The 21675-nt window shown below is 41.5% G+C and overlaps 1 protein-coding gene across 1 annotated transcript; it reads left to right on the top strand.

Moving 5' to 3' along the window:
* The first annotated feature begins 5285 nt into the window (after positions 1-5285).
* On the top strand, positions 5286-19053 carry LOC143339020 (alpha-tectorin-like). The gene is made up of 28 exons (XM_076759995.1): positions 5286-5391; positions 5793-5864; positions 6014-6040; positions 6861-6947; positions 7346-7396; positions 7598-7732; positions 8017-8132; positions 8254-8532; positions 8652-8747; positions 8889-9054; positions 9422-9822; positions 9915-10491; positions 10581-11164; positions 11375-11924; positions 12020-12618; positions 12821-12978; positions 13087-13487; positions 13614-13810; positions 14273-14668; positions 14770-15053; positions 15136-15413; positions 15583-15702; positions 16118-16302; positions 16414-16574; positions 16858-17109; positions 17269-17428; positions 17527-17629; positions 17727-19053. The coding sequence occupies exons 1-28, from the start codon at positions 5301-5303 to the stop codon at positions 17819-17821; spliced, it is 6621 nt and encodes a 2206-aa protein (XP_076616110.1). The 5' UTR covers positions 5286-5300; the 3' UTR covers positions 17822-19053.
* The last annotated feature ends 2622 nt before the right edge of the window (positions 19054-21675 follow it).

Here is a 21675-nt window from a genome sequence, read left to right as displayed (position 1 = left end):
TACATAAGTCCTATTTCTCAGTATTTCATTCAGTTCTGTGACGAAAACTAAATGAAACTGTTATTTTTAAAGTAAGGATTATTTTTTAAAGACATGACCGTAGAAAATAATGTACCTTACACAAAAAATGATGCCAGATATTGTTAAATATCTATCATCAAGATAAGAAGCTGCCGTCACAGCTGGCGATTGAGAATCTCCAACATGAGTCAGTGCATGAGCAAAGGTCAGAGGGGCACTGGAAACAACACCAGAGGGTCAACGCCCCAGTTACCGGTCGATAGAGCAGTCACCCAAGACTCTAGACCAAGCTTAGCACCGTCTGGATTGACATCAAGAAGGCCTACTACTCAGTGCCAATAGGCTGTCAGTGCACTGATAACCTGCATCAAGGGCTCAATACGGCGGGGACAAACAACCCTGGAAGCCAACTACAAGACCACTGCACAAATCACCATCAAGTTCAACATACAGCAAGGAGATGCACTGTCCTCTGCATAGGCCTGAGCCCCCCCTTAGCCAGATCATTGCAGAGAGTGCCTATGGATGCAGATTCAGAAGTGGAGCGACCAATAGCCAGCTCCTGTGCATGGATGACATCACGCTGTATGCCAGGAGTGAACGAGACATCAAGAACTCATTCAGTTTGGCTGCATGGTACCAAATTCTAATAGTTTTGGAAATATATCCAGACATATAGTGGTTGAGCTTGCAGGTTTGCACCTTAAGAGTGGACTACCGGCCTTTGGCGGAGGTCTGCGCTCTCTGACTGCTCTTCTAGCTTCTATATAAAATTGTCTTTATAGGGACCTCAACCCAAAATATCATGTTTTCTCTACACATTTCAACTCAAATCAATGGGTTTATGTGGCAGCTTGGTTTACTATAACCTGCTGAGATCCTGTTCTATGGGCTTCACTGGTTCTATATTCAGCTGCACACACTGCAAACCTTAATCTTATATTATATTACCTAACCTTATTTCCATGCACCGAAAGTAATCTGCTGCTTATCAGTACTGCTGGAGGAGATTGTCTGCCTCAAGCTGTGAATTCATGTGGGTTAAAGATACTTAAGTTAATAATGATTTGCTCCATGTTAGATGGATCTCAGCCAGCTGCTGCATATCAGATGGATTACTGGGTTTAGAGGAGTCAATCTCAATTCTCTACAAAGTGCAAAGATCAGTAATCTGAAGTTCCATGTGTACTTCCTGGAGATGACTCCAAGTTTCCTCTCACCGGCTATGGGGTTATACAATATCAAGAAGTGTTGATAGTGTGCAATGTGTTTTAGCAAGGGGGCTGGGCTCCAACGTGGAGGCTGGATTAAAAGACACTGTCCATGATGAGCATTAGAAGTGAACTGTGTTGGCTCAAATGAACAGTTTTTAAAGCTAATTTCTTGTATCTAAAACAATGTTATCAAGTAGTCTGTTTTACTGTACACTATTGTACAATATTATACAATATTAAGATGCTTTTAATGTAATGTAGCATTATCATTTCACAGGACTCACTTTAGTAAAACCAGTCAATCAGTTTGAGAGTGGTAAGAGAAGCTAATCCTGTCTTGTCAGCTTTAATAGTGGACCCGCCTTTTCTGAACATATATTGATTGTGCCTTTGTTTCGAAATTAGTAAGATGACTTTCCACCTTTGTCTTATGCCCAGAGAAGACAAGACAGACATGACAGTTAATTTATTAAAAAGGCAGTCACTTCCCCTGAGGCTGTATACACAAGGCCCAGATTTTTGTGTTATGCCGCAGTCACGGTCACTGGGACTTCCATCACCTCACTCAACAACTCATCATCTTGTAAATCCCTGCTAAAATTGTAGGTTAGTGCAGGTGTGTGGTCGCATTGATTGTGCCTTTGGTTCTAAACTAGTAAGATGACTTTCCACCTTTGTCATATGCCTAGAGTAGACAAGACAGACATGACAGTTTATATATTAAAAAGGAAGTCACTTCCCCTGAGGCTGTATACACAAGACCCAGATTTTTGTGGTACGCCGCAGTCACGGTCACTGGGACTTCCATCATCTGACTCAACAACTCATCATCTTGTAAATCCCTGCTATAATTGTAGGTTAGTGCGGGTGTGTGGTCGCAAACAAAATAAAAAAAAACACAAAAAATCACGTGCCACTATACAAACAAGAAGAATCTCAATGCTTTTGGGTCGTAGACTCTAGGATTGGGTTGCACCTGGAAAATGTCCCACCTCCCCTGAATGTGCCTTCGCTCGTGACTCAGGTCACTGCAAGTTTTGTTTTTCTTGGAGTCAATTTTTTTGGCCCTAGATTTACAGTCAGGAAGAAGATTCAGAAGTCATCAAATGTCACTTCCAGTTCAGGTTAGAGAGGTTTGGTTTATACTGACTGGCCTAAAAGCTGTGAATCTCAGAACAACATGCCAACATTGTGATGACCCTTCAAAAAAATCAGTTTAGTCTTACCAGAGGGTGTCATGAAATCTTTCACACTATATATTCAAAAACATAAAATGAATGATTGCCATTTAATAATTGGTACATCACGAGCTTGATACATATCACAGAGAAGAAAAGTAAAACACAGACTCAACCAGACTAACCAGACTTACAGCTGTAAAACAATCTGTTGCTTTCACATTGCCAGACCATGCCAATCCTTTGTTACGAACCTTGTGCATCTAATACAGATGCACAAGGTAACCTTCGGTGTGTGGCACCAAAACTGCTTGGTTAAGTTTAGAAAAAGATACATAGGTTCATGTTTGTGACATAGCTTAAGTTAGTTAACTTAAAAGAGGTCAACGTTGATTTTTGGTTTCAAACAGGACACAAATCCCAGCCTCCTGAGTGAAAGTCCGGCATTTGACCCATCGATCCACCCTGAACTGCTCCATATGAGGACTTTTTTTGCTCTTTCTACTACGTCATGTCGCTCTGAGTGTCTACTATTACAGTGAGTTGGCTGAAAGCTTGGATGCTAAAGGGTAACCTGTGCGTCTGCATGAGACAGAGGGCAGTGACAAAACGTCTGTATTTCATACCCTGATATGAGAACAGTGCAGCCACAGTAGCTGCTGTGCTTTTAATGGCCTGAATTTAGTACACACCAGGGAGTTTTGATCAGTCGATAAAATCATAATAATGAAAAAAAGGATCACTTTAGTCTGTTTTTCTGCTTATTTATGTAAAGTTAGTTATGCAAAAGTTCGACGGAACAACAAACAACAGGCACATAAGCAGTAAACTCGTTCAGTCGGTTATTAGATTCATCAGGAAGGAACTCTTTTCAGCACAATTTTGACTCATCAATCGGGGAAAACGCAGGCTTTGGGGAAGCTTCAGGGAAAGTCTCACATGATGACTTCCTCACCCCATGATCACCACTCCACAGGAGTCCGAATGTCTTTTCTTCCTTTTTAATTAACCTGATTGTAGCGATAATGCTAGCTGTGGTCAGGCTTGCTTGTTTTTTCAGGAAATACGTGAAATATGAGGAAGCACACAGCACTCCGCAAGCCTACTGATGGGAACTTATGTTGCCTTTATTTATATACGCATTCTACAGATTCTTTCTTTTCACAACATTGTTTTTCCAGTAAGACATAGTTTCATTTTGAGATCGATGCACGCCCGGTTTCAAGGTCTACTGACAGGGAATGAATTCTTTGTTGTTAGGTGTGGCTGAGTTATTACAATAATAATAACGAAAATAATAAAATCTAAAAGCTGCGTGATTTCAAAAATAGGCGAGAAATAAGCTAAAATGTTGACTCATGAAAAAAATGTTTACTCAAGTAAGACAACTGACCAGCAGAGCGTCTTGCATCTTACTTAAACCCGTCGTACATTGTTTTATGTTAGTCTTTGTTTCTGTGCATGTACCGGAACACTGAACGTGTTTTCAGTTGATGAGATGCCATCACTCATCACCTTTCTTGACATTTCTGTGCTGTATAAATAAACACATGTAACATATATGCTTCCTACAGCGGGGCAAATAGAAGATAAGATCTTAAGCTTACTTTGTTTTGCCGAGTTATTAAAGTGAATAACTGAATTCACTACATTTCTATTTAATTCTTCCATGTATACTGTATAACTAGGAATAACAATGCACATTCAGAAAGTAACCAAAGTAAGGCAAACTGTCACTGGTGGATAAATAACCTCATAACTCACTTGAAAAGTTACTTCTTTTGATCACTTGGCAGCTTTTTTATGCCAATGATTTAAAAGATTTTCATATAAAAAGCTCCTTATCTTTGCCTGTTTTGACTGTGCTATTGATGTGCGCAGTCCAAAATCAACTGCGCAGACGAACAATTCGTAACCTTTCAACAGAAACAAAACAGAAACAAAACAACCAAGCCTTGGAACAGAAAGTACTCATCTATAAATGACCTACAAAGGAGTTGTAAGTCAGTAACTTCCAAAACAAGCCCTTCTACTAACATTTCAAATGACCTGCTGCCCCCATGGTTAAGGTTTGGTTAGGTTTAAATAACTTTATGTTTAAAGTTAGGGGGTGATCGCCTTAGTGGTTAAAAAAAAAAAAAAAAAAAGTTTGAGGACTGGAACTATTAACTACCAAATAAATACATCCCGTGATAGTAATTTGTTGACTGTCTTTGGAAAACTGAAGTGTTTTTTCAACGTCTTTTAATATTGGCAACACCACAAAAGGAATTCCAGAATTCCATTCGCCCGCATTGTACAGGGATGGAGGCGCAAATCTTTGAATGGGCATTTCAAAACATGCGGGCAAATAAAACTAAAAATATCTTAATACCACGATGTTCCTTGTAATGCAATCACACCAATCCTTTGATGAGATACTTATAAGATATCCAGATAACTCAAAAAATGGACCGTGAACCTCGTCATCAGAGGTAATGATTTAAACAAAGAGCAGGTCATATGTGCTCAGCATGTAACTCTGACAAGCACAGTGCTGCAAGGTGATCATTTGTTTTTGTTATCTGACCACATTTATAAGAAAAGTACTGAATAGTTGTCTTCAAAGGAGGGATTAGTCCCATTTCTATGGCGGTACTACAATGGCGACCATTATTGTTTTGTGGTATAACATGTTAACAAAATGCCCCTCTGGAACAAGCATCTTGACACTTTTTTTTAATAACGTACTGAAGTACTAAAGCCTTTGGTGGAATATTTCATTTACTTTTTGTTTCTGCTCAATGCAGTCTGATAATTCCTTATTCTTAATGTACAATGGAATGTTATAAGGAAGCAATTGTATTTTTTCCATCTGAATTCCTGTAACTGGTCAAACAACAAGTTCATGGATCCGAGCCAGGTTTTACTGTATAAAGCCTCGCTGCAGCCCCTGCAGTTTCACGCGGAGGAGAGACACAAGACGCACATAAGAACAGGTAATTAATCTTTTGTGTGACATTATCTTCAGACTGCTGTGGGGGATAAAAACTGGTGCTTATTTCCAACTGGATTATAGCATTATTACAGGTTATGTGTTAGTGTAATAACATTTCTGAAATATCACAAAAAATAAGGCTGAGCTTATGAACTAGTGATTTGTTTTTGGTGCAGATGCAGGATCTTTGACAGAATTTCTGAGCATTGCAAGACTTTTTTTAAACATTTCCTCAGAAATAATTGCACTTCCATTTTCATTCTCATGATCTGGATCAACATGCACTGAAGTCTCGAAACATCATTTGCTCTTAAAACCATGCAGGAAAGGGTTAGAGGGCCGTGCATCCTTGGTTTGGTTGGTTTTATTTTTTCTAGAATTTAATTTCTTATATTTGGTCAGCAGGGTTTGATTTTGGACGTTGGAGGATGGCAGGTCAAACCATGTTGGCTGTGCTCCTTTTGGTGATGATAAGTAAGTATTTGATTAAATCAAATTAATTAAATTCACCTTTACTTCTGTTGATGCATTTATTTATTTTTTCACAAACTGACTTTTTGTCTATTGACGTTACAGTCTGACATTTTTGTCCATTATATGAATAATGCATTTTGTTTTCATAGGTACGGTGACTTCTCAGACGGCTTCAGGTAAGCTGAAGCTTTGATAATGTCTTAGTTTTCATTTATTCATAGTCTTAAAAGACCTGACATGCAATCATGTTTAAAATCATGAGCTCAAAGTTGTTACTGCTTCACAATTATAACTTACACTGGCTTAATACCACTGTTGCATAGTTGTTTGTTAGCAGGAACAAGTGTGTCTATCGATCTATCTATCTATCTATCTATCTATCTATATATATATATATATATATATATATGTGTGTGTGTGTGTGTGTGTGTATATATATATGTGTGTGTGTGTATATATGTGTGTGTGTGTGTATATATATATATATATGTGTGTGTGTGTGTGTGTGTGTGTATATATATATATATATGTGTGTGTGTGTGTATATATATATATATATATATATATATATATATATATATATATATATATATATATAGAGAGAGAGAGAGAGAGAGAGAGAGAGAGAATATAGGAATTTCACATGCACTATGCAGATGAAAAAAAATAATCAAGAATAATGGCTATAAACTGACAGCACAGAACCTGAAGTCTTGTACATGAATTCTGTTATAATCGTACAATTGACAGTGTGACGTTCACAGAGCACAGCTGAAGCTTAAGGTGTGGAGACTGATGAGGTATCAAACTCTGACAGCAGATGGAAATGTTTGCTTTGCTGTAAGCCCAACAGCTGGCTGTTTTAATCTTTTCATATGTAAAGAGTAACTTAATACTAGTTTGAAAGGCAGCGTTTCACCGCCCCCCTCTGGTTGCAGCTGGGAAGTGCTCCGAAATGTCTCACGATTGATTGTGTTTATGTGTTTGTTTTCATAGCCACGGTGACCACTGAGGGGATTCCTCAGTGGACTCCTCAGGAGACTCCTCAGGGGACTCCTCAGGGGACTCCTCCAGAGGATTCAGGTAAGTTGAAGCTTTGATAACCTCTTAGTTTTCATCTGTTTATACTCTTAACGCTTCAATCTTGTCCAAATCCGTGTGTAATTGACAAATGGTGTGTACTCACTGAGCCCTAATTGTGCTCATGTTTGCTGCGGCATCGCCTTGATATGGCACTTAACTTAATACCAGTTTGAAAGGCAGTGTCTCACCGCCCCCCTCTGGCTGCAGTTGGGAAGTGCTCCAAAATGTACTCTGATTCACCTGTAGCTACACCCAGCAGTGATCTGATGGTGTACTGACACAATGTAAAGTTCACTCAGACTAAACAAGTTCTTCATGTGTTGTTCACTAACTGACCTTTTGTCCATTGTTGTTTTCTATTCATTTATTCAATTGCATTTATTTGTTTGTTTTCATAGGCACGGTGACCTCTGAGGGGATTCCTCAGACGACTCCTTCAGAGGATTCAAGTAAGTTGAAGCTTAAAAAACCTCTTCATCTGTTCATACTCTTTCAATCAATCATCGGTCTATTGATGTTTTTTATTGATTTATCCAATTCCATTTTTCATAGGCAGACAAGGTCATCATGTGTTGTTCACTAGCTGACTTTTTCTGTATTGCCATTTTATATGAATTTATCCAACTGTATTTATGTGTTTGTTTTCATAGGCACAGTGACTCCTCAGGTGACTTCTCAGGTGACTTCTCAGGTGGCTCCTCAGGGGACACCTCAGGTGACTTCTCCGGTGACTTCCCAGGGGACTCCTCATGTGACTCCTCAGGTGACTTCTCCAGGGATTTTCGGTAAGATGAAGCTTAAACAATCTTTTTTCAATTCCATCTATCCTTCTATGACATGCCAAAATTTCTCTGTGTTAAGGTCTTTTTTGGTTGGTCGTTACATTGAACTAAAAAAATCCACAAAAATGAATCATACCATCAACATATTTTGTATATTGAATCAAACATGGATATTAATGGTTAGATGTGTTGACTGAGAGATGTTAAACATGAAAAACACTGCAACATTTGCCAATAAGGCCAATGTGGATGGTAATTCTACTTGTTTTTTCCTTTGTTATATCTAGAGCACTTCTACCCAGTTGCTGGGTTCACGACCATTCCAGCACTTGATGGAAGTTCCCCTCAAATTCTCCTGCAACGTCCTTTTGTTTACTTTGGAAAGTCCTATTATCAGATTTACGTATGTAAAAACAATTTTAACAAACTATGAAATCCATATCTTTTGAAGGCTTTTACAAAATCTGGTAATCTGGTTTCATGGAGGAATACAAATTTCTGTTTCTGGTTTTATTTGTCTCCAGGTGAACCACAATGGACACATGACCTTTAACAGCCCGTGGAGTAGTTACTACCCCCAAAGGTTTCCAATGTATGGATACAGAGATGTCATTGCTCCATTCTGGACAGATTTTGATAACAGAATAAACGGTCTGGTCTACTACAACCAATACACCAGTGGCAATGTTCTGCAACGGGCTACACAAGACATCAATGAGTACTTCCCATTGCTGAACTTCAATGCCTCCTGGGTCCTTGTTGCAACATGGTATAAAATGGCCTACTGGCCAATGACTGGAACAGTGAGTCACCTCGTTCTGAATGAGCAAATACACAGGATGTGTATATGTATTTTACCTATTACCATATTCACAGTAGAAACCACAAGACAGTTTTGTTGTTGTTGTTGTTGTTGTTCCAGGAAACTACAGTCCAAGCTGTCTTGATCTCTGGTGGCCAGTATTCTTTTGTGCTGATGAACTATGGGATAATAGCCCAATCATATCACAATGTACAGGTTAGAGTCACTAAGATCATATGCAGTATATTGCAAAATGTGTAAATAAGTTGCTGTGCTTATTTAGATATACTAAAATGCAGTAATGGAAATGTACAAATGCATAAAACCTAAAATGATTTTTATCTTTGTGACATGTAGGCAGGATATGACACAATCAACTCTGTTCACCATTTCACCATCCCTGGATCATTCTCTAACAATGCAACTGGCAGCAACTCAAGTTTCCTCGTGAGCAGCAATGTCAACGTACCTGGTCGCTGGGCTTTTCGGTTAGATAATGGATCAAGAAGCTGCAATTTCAATGGTAAGGCCAAAACCAGTGTGTTTTCACCATTACTTCTTTATCGTGCATATATGACTACCATTCCATAACGGTACTGGTAAGTCTGATGATAAATCTATGTTCGTTTTTGAAATAATAATTAATAGGCTGACTATGTTGTGCACTGAACAGATACAGGCTTTAATTGCATATTTCTACATATTTTTTTTAATCATTAGATATTTTTTAAATGTGTTATTTGTATTAGTATATCAATGTACTGCAATGCTTGAGCAATGCTCAAGTTAAAAGGTACCCCCCCCCCCCCCCCCCCCCCCCAAATGGTTTAAATGGTAATAGTGTTTGTGTGTTAAAGTCAATGGCACTTTTCTTTTCATCTCCTTCAAAGGCGTACCCCTGCTACTGGGTGATTCATTCTGGAGCGACAGCACCTGTGCACAGAAGTGCACTTGCACCTCATATGGCCTGCAGTGTAACATCCAACCCTGCTCCTTTTCCCAAATCTGCATGCCGAGTGACTTTCAGTTCTCCTGCCAGACAGTGCAGAGACGTTCTTGCACCATAAGTGGTGATCCACATTACTACACCTTTGATGGCAGATTGTTTCACTTTCAAGGCACCTGCACTTACGTTCTGTCAGAGCAATGTGGTCAAGAGCTGCCCTACTATCGAGTAGAGGGCAAGAATGAGCACCGGGGAAGCACTCATGTTGCCTGGACACGACTGGTTAAAGTGTATGTCTATAATGAAACTATTGAGCTTGTGAAGGGGCATCCTGGTGAGGCTAAGGTTAGCAAAAATGACTACTTCTCCAATTACTACAATATATTTATTTATTTAATATTTTCACAAGTATGTCATGCTTGCTGGTTTGCTCACAGGTTAATGGAAGCTTTGCAGCCACTCCTCTGTTTCTCAACAATGGTGCCATCCAGGTTTATCAGTCAGGTTTTTCTGTGGTTGTCAGCACTGACTTTGGCTTGGAGGTATCTTACGACACAAACCATTATGTCAGGATCAGTGTGCCTTACACCTACTATAATGCAACGTGTGGCCTGTGTGGAACCTTCAACAATCACCCAGAGGATGATTTTCGAACCCGTCAAGGCGAGATTGTGAGCTCTGATGTGGATTTTGCCAACAGCTGGCAAGCATCAGGGGATGATGAGCCTGGTTGTGAGGCACAGTGCGAAGGTTTAGGATGTGCTGCCTGTACTGATGATCAGACAGCTTTGTACAGCAATGCTGTCCATTGCGGTATCCTCCAGAACAGTTCTGGACCTTTCGCTGCTTGCCATGAACAGCTTCCCCCACAGACCTTTGTGGAGAGTTGTGTGTACGATCTGTGTGTAGGAGGAGGGTACCAGCCCATTCTGTGCCAGGCCCTGAATGCATATGCAAGTCAGTGTCAACAGAAGGGTATACAGCTGCCTAGCTGGAGGAAACAAGGCTTCTGTGGTATGTCTGTCAGTCAAGCAATATGATTTCAAAATATCATTTGAGTAAATTGTCCATGAACTCAACACTGATTTTATTTTTTTCTATAGAAATCCCCTGCCCACCCAACAGCCACTTTGAGTCCCAAGGCACAGGATGTCCAGCTACCTGTGTCAACCCCAATTCGCCCCACAACTGCCCTCTACCTCCTCAAGAGAGCTGCATCTGCAATTCAGGCTACATCCTTAGTGCTGGGGTCTGTGTCCCTCATGCTGATTGTGGCTGCAGCTTCGAGGGTCGCTACTACCGCTCTGGACAAACTGTAATACTAGATGAGGACTGTGGGAGACAATGTAGCTGCAGTTATGGCTCCATGAGCTGTCAGTCCCATGATTGTGGCCCACTTGAATCCTGCAGTGTGGTGGAAGGAGAAAGAGGGTGCAGACCAAAGAGCTACGCAACATGCTGGACAAGGGGCCCAGGGTCATATTACACATTTGATGGAGTGGCATACCAGTATCCTGGGGCATGTCGATTGACCCTTGCCAAGGTGATGGGATTGTCTGATCACCCACACTTTGTGGTGACAGCAGAAAAAGTGCCCAGAGGCCAGCAGGGTTTTGCCCGGTTGCTCAAGTTTGAGGCAGAGGGTACACAAATCTCCATTGAAATGACAGGTAGCAGCAAAGTTCAGGTGAGTGACTAAATAATATATTTCAAAAACTGATGTGAAAAAAATAGTGCTGACACCAGAGGATGATTTTACTAAGAATTCAAATGATTTCTGTCTTGAATGTTGCAATCTTATTGTGAGTAATGCATAAAAGAGAACTATTTCCCCCCAAAAAACTGAAAATGTTGTCACCCAATCAGTCTGACACTAGCTATTTGAATGGCCCTTTAGGTTGACGGTCAGATGATCAGACTACCATTCACCTCAGCGTCCAATCACATCCAAATCTACCACAGCAGCATTCACAGTATCATCCTTCGCACCTCCTTTGGTGTAACTGTGCAAACAGTTTGGCCTCACTTTGTGCGTGTCACTGCACCTGGCATCTACAATGGCTCACTGGGTGGACTCTGTGGTAATTACAACGGTCACGCACATGATGACTTCCGCACTCCCAATGGCCTCCTGGTCAACAGCTCTCAGGTCTTTGGCGACAGTTGGCGAGATGGCTCCCTTGCTGCACAATGCGTGGAAAGTGTGAACGATAATTCAACACATTACAATTCTAGCGAGTACTGTGGCATTCTTAGCTCACCACATGGGCCATTTACCCAGTGTTGGGCCACGTTGGACCCATGGCTGCAAATGGATGCATGTGTGCAAATCATTAGTGCTTCAAAAAATCCAGCATCAGCACTGTGTGAGGTCCTACGAGATTATGCGCTAATGTGTCAACAGAAGGGCGTTGCACTTGAACACTGGAGGAACGCAACAGACTGTGGTAGGCACTTTACCCTCCTTTTTATTTAAGTGGCTTTAAAATAAAAATAAATCCACTGACCTTGCTTGACCTTCAATTATTTTGTGTTACTCTAGAGCAAAACTGCCCTCTGAACAGCCATTATGAACTCTGTGGAACCACTTGTCCTTCCGCCTGCCCCAGCCTTTCCTTTCCCTTCTCCTGTGACACCACATGTCAGGAAGGTTGCCAGTGTGATGATGGTTTAATCCTCAATGGGAACCAGTGTGTTCCACCAACATCCTGTGGATGCTATCACCAAGGACGCTATCGGCAAGGGGGTGAACAGTTCTGGGATGGTGAGGACTGTCAGAGCTCATGTACATGTGATGGCACTGCTGGGGCAGTCTACTGTATCCCAAACTCCTGTGGTCCCCAGGAGTCCTGCCGTGTGGTGGAGGGTGAATATGGCTGCCATCCCAACCCTCATGGCACCTGCTCTGCCTCTGGAGACCCTCACTACCTTACCTTTGATGGCAAGGCCTATGACTTCCAGGGAACCTGCCGCTATGTTCTGGCGACATTGTGTAATACCACTGATGAACTCCATTACTTTACAGTGGAAGCAAAAAATGAGCCATGGAATGGCTTGCCAGTTTCAATCACAACTGAAGTTTTTGTGAATGTGTGGGGCTATGAAGTCCGAATGTCAAAGGAGAGCAGCGGTACGGTTGAGGTGAGCTGAACCATTTCTGAGCCATGATAGATATTCTTCATCTGAAGAATCGATAAGAGGAACTTTACAAAAAAGAATTTTGTGGCTAGTGACCAGAAAAAGTTGTTGGAAAAAAATTGTTCGAAAAAATGTGTCCGACCAATATTGGTATCAACTAATGACACTGTCTTGTTCTTCCAATTTTGTTTTTCCAATGGCACAGGTAAATGGAATAACTAAAAATGTGCCAGTTCTCTTGAATGGAGGTCGAGTGTCCATTTATACAACTGGATCTCGCACATTTGTCAGTGCTGATTTTGGTCTGAGTGTCACGTATGATGGATGGAGTACAGTGTCTATCTCCGTGCCTTCAAATTACAGGTTTATGTAAACTTAAAACCTAATCAGCCCTCATTAGCCTGACTTTTGTAGATATATATCTTTATATCTATCTATCTCTCTCTTTTCTCTAATTATTACCATCAATAGTGGTCAGACATGTGGGCTTTGTGGAAACTTCAATGGAAATCCAAATGATGAGTTCATCACCCCATTTGGAATGATGGTCACTGCTCCACATGAGTTTGGGACAGCTTGGAAGGTGCCTGGCAACTACACCTGCAGTGATGGCTGTGGTTCCTCCTGCCCACAATGTACCAATGACCTACCTGCCAGAGCTCAGTGTGAGGTGATTCAGGCAGCCGATGGCCCCTTGAGCTTCTGCCATGAGGAGGTGGACCCAACACCATATTTCAATGACTGCGTGTTTGATGTTTGTGTGTCGGGAAATGATGGCCAAGATCTTCTGTGCAGAGACATTCAGGCATATGTCAGTGCCTGTCAGTCTGCTAATGTTCAAATCTACCCGTGGAGACAGAACACCACCTGCAGTAAGTCAACCTGTCAATGTGTTGTTTATCCACAGCTCAGTTAAGTCGAAGAAATGATCGAAGAGGTGTTTTGAAAAAAAAAAAAAAATTCTCTCATTGACATAATTTCTTTTCTCATCTATGAAGAACTTGACTGTCCAGCCAACAGCCATTATGAGTTGTGTGGTACAGACTGTGGCCACACCTGTGCAAGCAGCATTGATGCCACCTGTGAGCAGGTTTGCGCGGAGGGATGTTTCTGTGATGAAGGCTTTGCCAGGAGTGGGGCAAGCTGTATCCCTGTAGAAAGCTGTGGCTGCCTATATGATGGCTCCTACTATAATGTAAGAAACCCATGAATCAATAAAACACTAGATTTGTGTAACTATGCCTGAATAACTGGTCAGACAATTTCTGTTATCTTTGCACGTATACCAGCGCCAAAATAAGGCGCAAATGTTAAAATTGTACTGTATGTAGTGTTGGATTATTTTGACATAGACAAGCAACAGTCCATCAGTTATGCACTTGTGTTGAAATTGACTAATGGGGATGTGGACTGGAGAGGCAACCTCACCTGCTTAGGAGACAGGAAATGCATACCATTTCATAACACTGCCTTAGCTTGTGATGCATCAAAGGTGAATCTTGCATAAATATGTGGTGTATCACATGACTATGAATGTGTGATAGGCAACATTTAATTATCCCACTCCCCTTTTCCCTCAGCAGCCTTTTCATGTATTAGTGCAGCAAAAGTTCAATTTTATAATATTTTATGCATCTCTTTTTCTCCTATGCTGCAGGCTGGTGAGTCGTTCTGGACAGAAGGTTGTTCCCAGCGATGTGAGTGCCACGCTCCCAATGATCTGCGCTGTTCTGCTGCACCTTGCAGTCCTGCACAAGTGTGTGCTATCAGAAACGGCCAGCTGGGCTGTTTCGATGCAATGTCAACCTGCACTGTGTGGGGGGACCCACACTACATCACCTTGGATGGGGCAGTGGCTCATTTCCAGGGAACATGCTCTTACATCATTACTGAGAGTGTGAACCACAGAACCAACGAAACCCACTTTCAGGTAACAGCCACCAATAATCACCGTGGCAACAACCGTGTGTCTTTTGTCTCAGCAGTGGACATATACCTCTCAAATCAACCAGAGAGTGCAAACATCAGAATTGGACCCAACAGAAGAGTAACGGTAAATTGTTAACTATTTTCAAGACGAACAACTTTCTACATCTGTCAGGTGAAAACATTGAAAACCAATTGCCCTCTGTCCTGTCTCTCTCTAACCTTCAGGTGAATGCAAACGAGGTGTCTCTTCCCACCACCGTGGGAACATTAGCTCAAGTAGTAAGGCAGGGAAGCTACATTGTGGTCAACACCATTGACCTGATAGTCCAGTTTGATGGCCGGAGTACTTTACTGGTCAGAGTTGGTCAAAACCGTGACAGCAGAGTCACCGGGATGTGTGGAAACTTCAACAGTGACCCTGCAGATGACAAAGTGCTGCCCAATGGCACATTGGCACAAAATGACAATGACTTTGGACACAGCTGGAAGGCACCCACAAGCCAGCCAGGGTGAGCCGAGATGAAAAGCAGTATGCATGATTCTATGGATGTTATTGCAGCAGACGCTAATGACAGCATGTGTCCTTTTCAGATGTGGATCCACAGATGAAAAGAGTGGTGATGGATTGAGCAACTGTCCCTTTAAGGAAGAATACTCTGAGCTCTGCAGTGTCATCGCCAACACTAGCGGCCCATTCAGTGCCTGTCACCTGTACTCTGACCCCGAGCCTTTTTTCAGTTCCTGTGTCTACGATCTCTGCCTCTACACTCAAGCTAACGGCATACTGTGCTCTGCTGTCTCAGCCTATGAGGAAACCTGCTCTGTTCAAGGGTTGAACATCCCTGAGTGGCGGCCAGCATTGCGATGTGGTATGTTTGCATTGGTCTTATGAAGAGCCGAGATAATAAATGAGAAAATAAATCCTTAGCTTAATCAGGCTTGCCATCTGTCCTGCTTGTTTGAAAATGTGTTGATTGTTGCTTGTTTTGTGTCAGTTTCACCACTCCTTGTCTCATCCTTTCCACTTTGTTTCCATAGCTGAGTCAGACCCCTGTGAACAACTGAACTGCACAGAGTATGAGTGGTGTGGCGAGAAAGACGGTGTTTATGGCTGCTTCTGTGATGAGCACCACCATCGGCCCAACAATGAGAGCTATGGTGAGGGCAGCTCCTCTTAAAACACTAACTACACTAACACTAAACAAACACTAATCTCTCAAGTGGGGGGAGCTATTTCAGGCAGGTTTCAGAGGTAAAAGTCCCACTAATTCTGCTCATAGATGCCATTACTCACAGTTGAAACACTTACGACTTGGAATGGCATAAAACTCACCCAGTTAAATCATTAGTACAAAAGATTAACAACTGCCATTGAAAACATCTGGTTCTTTGATAAAAAGTCCAAGGTGCATAAAGTTTTGAGGTGAAATTCAACTATGAGTTCTGATGTATATTTCTGCAAAGAATATCCAATCACAGAGCTTAAAATTCCATCTGCAGCTCTAATTATTAGATAAGTTATAGAAAAACTACAGAAACTATTATTTTTTTAAATTATTTCTTTCTTTCATAGACTCGTCCATCACTTGTGTCAGTAGTTCAGGCATCATGTCCCTGTCGCGCTGCCAGCTCTTTGAGGCTGGCTTCCACTCTAGTTCCCTCCATCTCCAGGAAGACTCCTGCCAAGGGACTCTCCAGGATGGACGACTGGTGTTCCAGTTTGACAATGACGACCACCTGTGTGGGACAGTTCTCAGGGTGAGTCCATTGACAAACTATTGGCACACTCTGAACAACATTTTGGATAGAAAGGTACTCTGTAAGACATATTACAATTATAATCAACTATTTTGTTATTTCCATTTTAAGAGCAATGGAACCCACTTCATCTATGAGAACACCATCCAGGGTGATGTGGACCCCCATAACGGTCTAATCAGTCGCCAGAAGAACCTTCATCTGCGTTTCTCCTGTGTATACCCTTTGGACCAGGCCCTGTCTATGGCTGTGGGCATCAACCCTGTAGAGAGGTGACCATAACATCTCCTTTTAAATGTTGTATTTGATACACCTACCATCTAAACCAACAATACTAAAACAAAGCCAGGGGAGTATGTCCCTGTTCTGTAGGTGAAATGTGAATGTGTCAAAGATGCCCCTTAAGACTTTGTCCAGCATATTTTATGGAATTGGATTCACTGCACAACTGTTAAGTTTTAATTAACGAGTAGCTTCAGCTTGGAAGTTACCAGGAACCTGGCAGGAAACTGTTCCATCTCAAGTGTAGTCACATTATGTGTTGTTTTTTCATAGCATTGTAAGGAAGAAGCTTCCATCTGGCCAGGGGCTGTATCATATGAGGATGATCCCCTACCAGGACGCTGGCTTCCGCTTCCCCCTGACCAGCGACAGTAACATAGAAATGGAAGTTGACCAGAGGTTTTATGTGGAGGTCCGGACAGAAGGAGTCGATGAACGGCAGATCTCCACCGTTCTGGACTCTTGCTGGGCCACACCTGTCAACGTTGCCGACTACCCTGTCCGCTGGGATCTCATTACTGCACAGTAAAGGAGATATTTCAACTTGACTTTGCCTTTGCATGTTCATGTCTTGTTCTTGATTGTCTAAAAAACCCACCCTCTCTTTTGCAATATAACCCTGTTGCTTCACTTTATTGCCCACCTGATAATATTGTATCTTCTCCAATTTTCATTGTCTTCCAGGTGTCCTAATCCATCAGATAATACAGTTGATCTGGTTCAGAACGGCATCTCCACTGTGGCCCGATTCTCATTCAGGATGTTCACCTTTACCAACTTTTCATCTGTCTACATTCACTGCCGGGTTCACCTGTGTCTTCTGAGCAATAACAACTGCTCAGCTGTAAGTACTACTGAATTTGTGTGCGTGTGTTTGTAGAAAAATTCAATAGATTATCTACAGGTGCATCAGCAGAAGTCTCTAATGTTGTTTTCCTCCAGCACTGCTACCCAGGTCACTTCAGGCGATTCAAGAGGGACATATCCTACCATGCCACTGCAGACATCTCAGTAGGACCACTCGTCCTGAGGCAGGATAACACAGGTAAAGCTCGCTTAACTTTTCAGAACGTTTTTACTCTTGTAGATGACATACAGCTTGATCGATACGTTTTGCATAAATGTTGGTTCTTCTCTTGCAGGCACGATGATGAAAATGAGAAATGCTTCAGGCCAGTTGACTGTTTCACTGGTGATCATGCTTGTCAGTTTGCTGACTGCCAAAACTCTGACATAAAGAGATCAAAGAAGATGATGAACATATACATATTACACTACAGCATATTAATCAGTCAGCAGTAGCTTAATCATGGTGAACTCATTTAAGAATGCTCAGTTATTTTAAGCTAAGTAGTCTTTCATTTGCAATAAGAATTAACAATGATGATGAAAATGATTAATGAAGTAATTATGGGTGAAACATGAATCCTCAGGAAATCACTGGGCATACTGTACATTTACATTTGGTTTGTATTTCCATTTGACACGCCTCATTCATTTCTCCTTGTGTTTTGTTATTTTGGTGAGGGGATAGCAACATGTAGCATACTAAAGTTGAACTCATTTGCCCTTTGTTGTATTCTCTGTGTATGATGTTTATTAATTGTATCCTTAGTTTATTTGTGGTAATTATTTTCATTCAATCTCAGTCTCTCAAATCAGAAATAATCATGCATAATGAAGGTTAAAAGCATAAATAAAGTATTTGTATGTATGGAGTATGGATCTCATTTGTTGCTCCCAGTCCTTGCCACATATTACAGTAGATAAGGATGAACCTTTTTCTCTTGTACACAGTTGAGGGTTCTGTGGTTGTTGCAAGCTGGCAGAAACCACAAAAATCAGATTATGGCTTAATGTCTACACGGCACTGCAATGTAATGCAAATTACTGTTACTGTTAATCTGAACATGAGGTAAGTCATTGAACTTTTTTGTCCACTTCTTTTAACATCCTTTATTCACAAAATTTCTAATCTCCAACAAGATGACCAAAATCCAAAAATGCCCAGCACTAGTTGGTGTGACATTGAAAGTGATACAGTCAGTGAGTGTGTTTGTGTGTGTTGTCCATATCGTCCACCTAACACTAAGTGGATCACTGACTAACCAAATCCACATCCTGCTGCCATTGAAGCCAAAATTAAACCTTTTAAAATGCTACTGTATTTTCTGATTTGATTACAATCATTCAGAGACCTATTTCGACAAACAGTACACAACAGATGCATCTGTGTGAAGAGGTTGCTGATGTGTTCCTGAAACAGCTTTGGATCATTGATTTACATTGATTTTCCCATTATAAGCATTTGCAGAAATGTGGAAGAAAGAAAAGTGTTTGTAAACAATTAGTTCAGCTCACTGCGGTCAAGTAAGCAGTCACTTCTAAAAACTTCCGAAAACTTTAGCCAACGACTTCAAAGTTATGGTACCGATGCTTGGAACAGCCGAAAAGGATGAAAGAGTCGCATTTCAGCAATCCTCGCTCACATTTTTATATACCAGACATTATAATACATGTCATATATTAAGAAAAAGTATTATTATTCTTATAAGACATTTATTTTTCAGCTTTGTTTAAAAGTTCAATAAATGTCAAGTCAATAAATGGTAAACAAGCATGATTCTAATTTTTGCCATAATTGAGTGGCCCAACCTCCAGTCAGAGAAGTTAAAAAACACACACCACAGTCTTTTGGTGAATGATTATCATTAGAGAAAAGTAGTAATGTGTTAGGATCCGGACCTCTTAGTTTTGTTATTTCCTGTTTTGTTTTGTAGCCATCCCTTGTGTGTCATAGTTTACTTCCTGTGTTTTCCCGCCCTTGTGATTGTTTGATTGTGTTCACCTGTCCGATTAGTCTCCTCCCTTATCTATTAAAGTCAGTGTGGCTTTCCTTTTTCCCTGAGAATAGTGAGTAATTCCTATTCTGGTCCCTGATATCTGTTTTTATTGATCCGAGTCATGTTTCCCAGTAACCTTCTTGTTTTTGGATTTAGTTTGCCTTATTTTGTAAAATAAATTCTCTGAACTGTTTCCGCTCTGCCTTTTGTTTATTCTGCATATTTGGGTTCACTTCCTTGTTTTTGTTTGTTTGTTTGTGTTTTTGCTCGGCCACAATTCGTAACAGAATGATGTGACCAGAATTGAACCCAGCAGACTTTTTCCCACATTTGGACGAAGTCAAGGACATTGATGCCATTTGGCATAATTTTGACTTTTATTTGTTGGGATGGTTCCTTGGACTCTGAGTCTAGGTTAGGAGCTTTAGGCCTTTGCATAGCCAAATCTGGTTTTGGGGACTTCTTGACATGTTAGAGGCGTTGAGCAGCATAGGGTACATTAAAATCTGGCTTATGAGGCAATTGGTTTGCCATCCAGTAGTTTCAGCTTCTCAGCCAAGGACCCACTGCCTGTGTCAGCTAGCCACTGCCCTGCTAGCCTCCCACCAGCTCCAGCTCCTGAGTCAGCTGGCCCCAGTCCTGCTAACCTCCAGTCAGCTCCTGTCCCTGAGGTTCAGCTGCCCAGCTCCTCGTTCTCGCCTTGTCCAAAAGGGTCCCAGAGGTCCCACAGGTCCTGCGGTCTGGCATTCCAGAGGGGCTCTTCCTTTGCCGTCAGGCTCCTGAAGGGTCTCGCCTTCGCCGACAGCTTCCAGAAGGGCTCTGCCTTCATCGCCAGCCTTCAGAGTGGCTTCGCCTTCACTGCCACCCTCCAGAGAAGTTCTGCCTTCGCCATTCACCCACCCATCCTCTGGGGAGCATCTGCCTCTGTTGGCCTCCTGAGAGGCTCTGCCTCTGCTGGCCGCCTGCCCATCCTCCTGTGTGGTTCAGTCTCCGCTGGACCTCTTCTTGACCTCCCTCCACCCACCCAGCTTTTTATAAACTTTCTGGACTTTGTTTTTTTTAGGGAGGTGATTGTTTGATTGTGTTCACCTGTCTGATTAGTCTCCTCCCTTGTGTATTTCCCTTTGTCTTTGTCACATCATCCCCTTATGTGTGGCTTTCCTTGTTCCCTGAGAATCGTTAGTAATTCCTAGTCTGGTCCTTGGTATCTGTGATGTTTCCCTTGTAACCTTCTTGTTTTTGGATTTAGTTTGCCTTATTTTGTAAAATAAATTCTCTGAACTGTTTCCGCTGTTTAGTTTGCATATTTGGGTTCACTTCCTTGTTTGTTTTATTGTTTTTGCTCATCCACAATTCGTGACAATAATTAAGTTAATGACAGCACAAAGTGTGTTCCAATAAGGAAATGACATGCACCAGGTGCTTCACATGGAAAAGACATGGCATGAACATAAAAACGGGGCTGTACAGAATCATTTTCACAATCACATTCTATGGTCAGTTAGAATCGTCTATGCTGTAATTCCCTGGGTTGAAGACATTGTGTCTTTGTTGTTGTTGTGTCATAAACACAACATTATAACTTGTACAAAAACATAACTTTACGTGTTTACAGCAATCAACAGTGATATTGACTGCTGTAAACACCAATCAATATCTGCGATGAGCTCCTCCCAGCTGCCTGTTTTTACAGTATATTGGTTAAAAATGAGGAAGCGCAAAGCACTCTGCAAACTGATTCATGGGAACTTATGTTGTCTTTATTTACTTGTGCATTTTACAGATGTTTCTTTACACAACACTGTTTTTCCAGTAAGACATAATTGCATTTTGAGATCAATACACGCCCATTTTCAAGGTCTACTGGCAGGGAGTTCATTCTTTGTTTAGGCGAGGCTGTGGCTCATGTTTGTTCTAATCATAATGATAATACAATCTTTAACTGCCTGACTTCAAATATGGATGAGAAATAGGCTAAAATGTTGAACCATGAAAAAAAATGTTTTCTCAAGTAAAAGCAATTAACCAGCAGAGCGTCTTACATAACTCGATTTTATAATGTTGTATGTCACAGTCCAGCCCAGCACTTACCTGTTGCTGCAGCTCGTCAGCCACGCTTCACACCTGCTCATCTGCACACCTGACCTCAATTAAACTCATCAGGAAGGTTTTAAGCAGCGTCGGCACTCTTTCCTATTGCCAAGCTCGTGGCTTGGCACAATACTGGCTTGGTGCTCTGGTAATCCTA

Source organism: Chaetodon auriga, chromosome 20, assembly GCF_051107435.1.
Source record: "Chaetodon auriga isolate fChaAug3 chromosome 20, fChaAug3.hap1, whole genome shotgun sequence".
Taxonomy (NCBI): Eukaryota; Metazoa; Chordata; class Actinopteri; order Chaetodontiformes; family Chaetodontidae; genus Chaetodon; species Chaetodon auriga.
This window is presented reverse-complemented; position numbering and strand designations above follow the sequence as displayed.

Excerpts from the sequence above, each read along its gene's own strand:
- LOC143339020 (XM_076759995.1), top strand. The coding sequence starts at position 5,301 with ATGGATCCGAGCCAGGTTTTACTGTATAAAGCCTCGCTGCAGCCCCTG. Across the intron at positions 5,392-5,792 it reads CAAGACGCACATAAGAACAG|CAGGGTTTGATTTTGGACGT; the intron begins GTAATTAATCTT and ends ATATTTGGTCAG. Across the intron at positions 12,619-12,820 it reads AGAGCAGCGGTACGGTTGAG|GTAAATGGAATAACTAAAAA; the intron begins GTGAGCTGAACC and ends CCAATGGCACAG.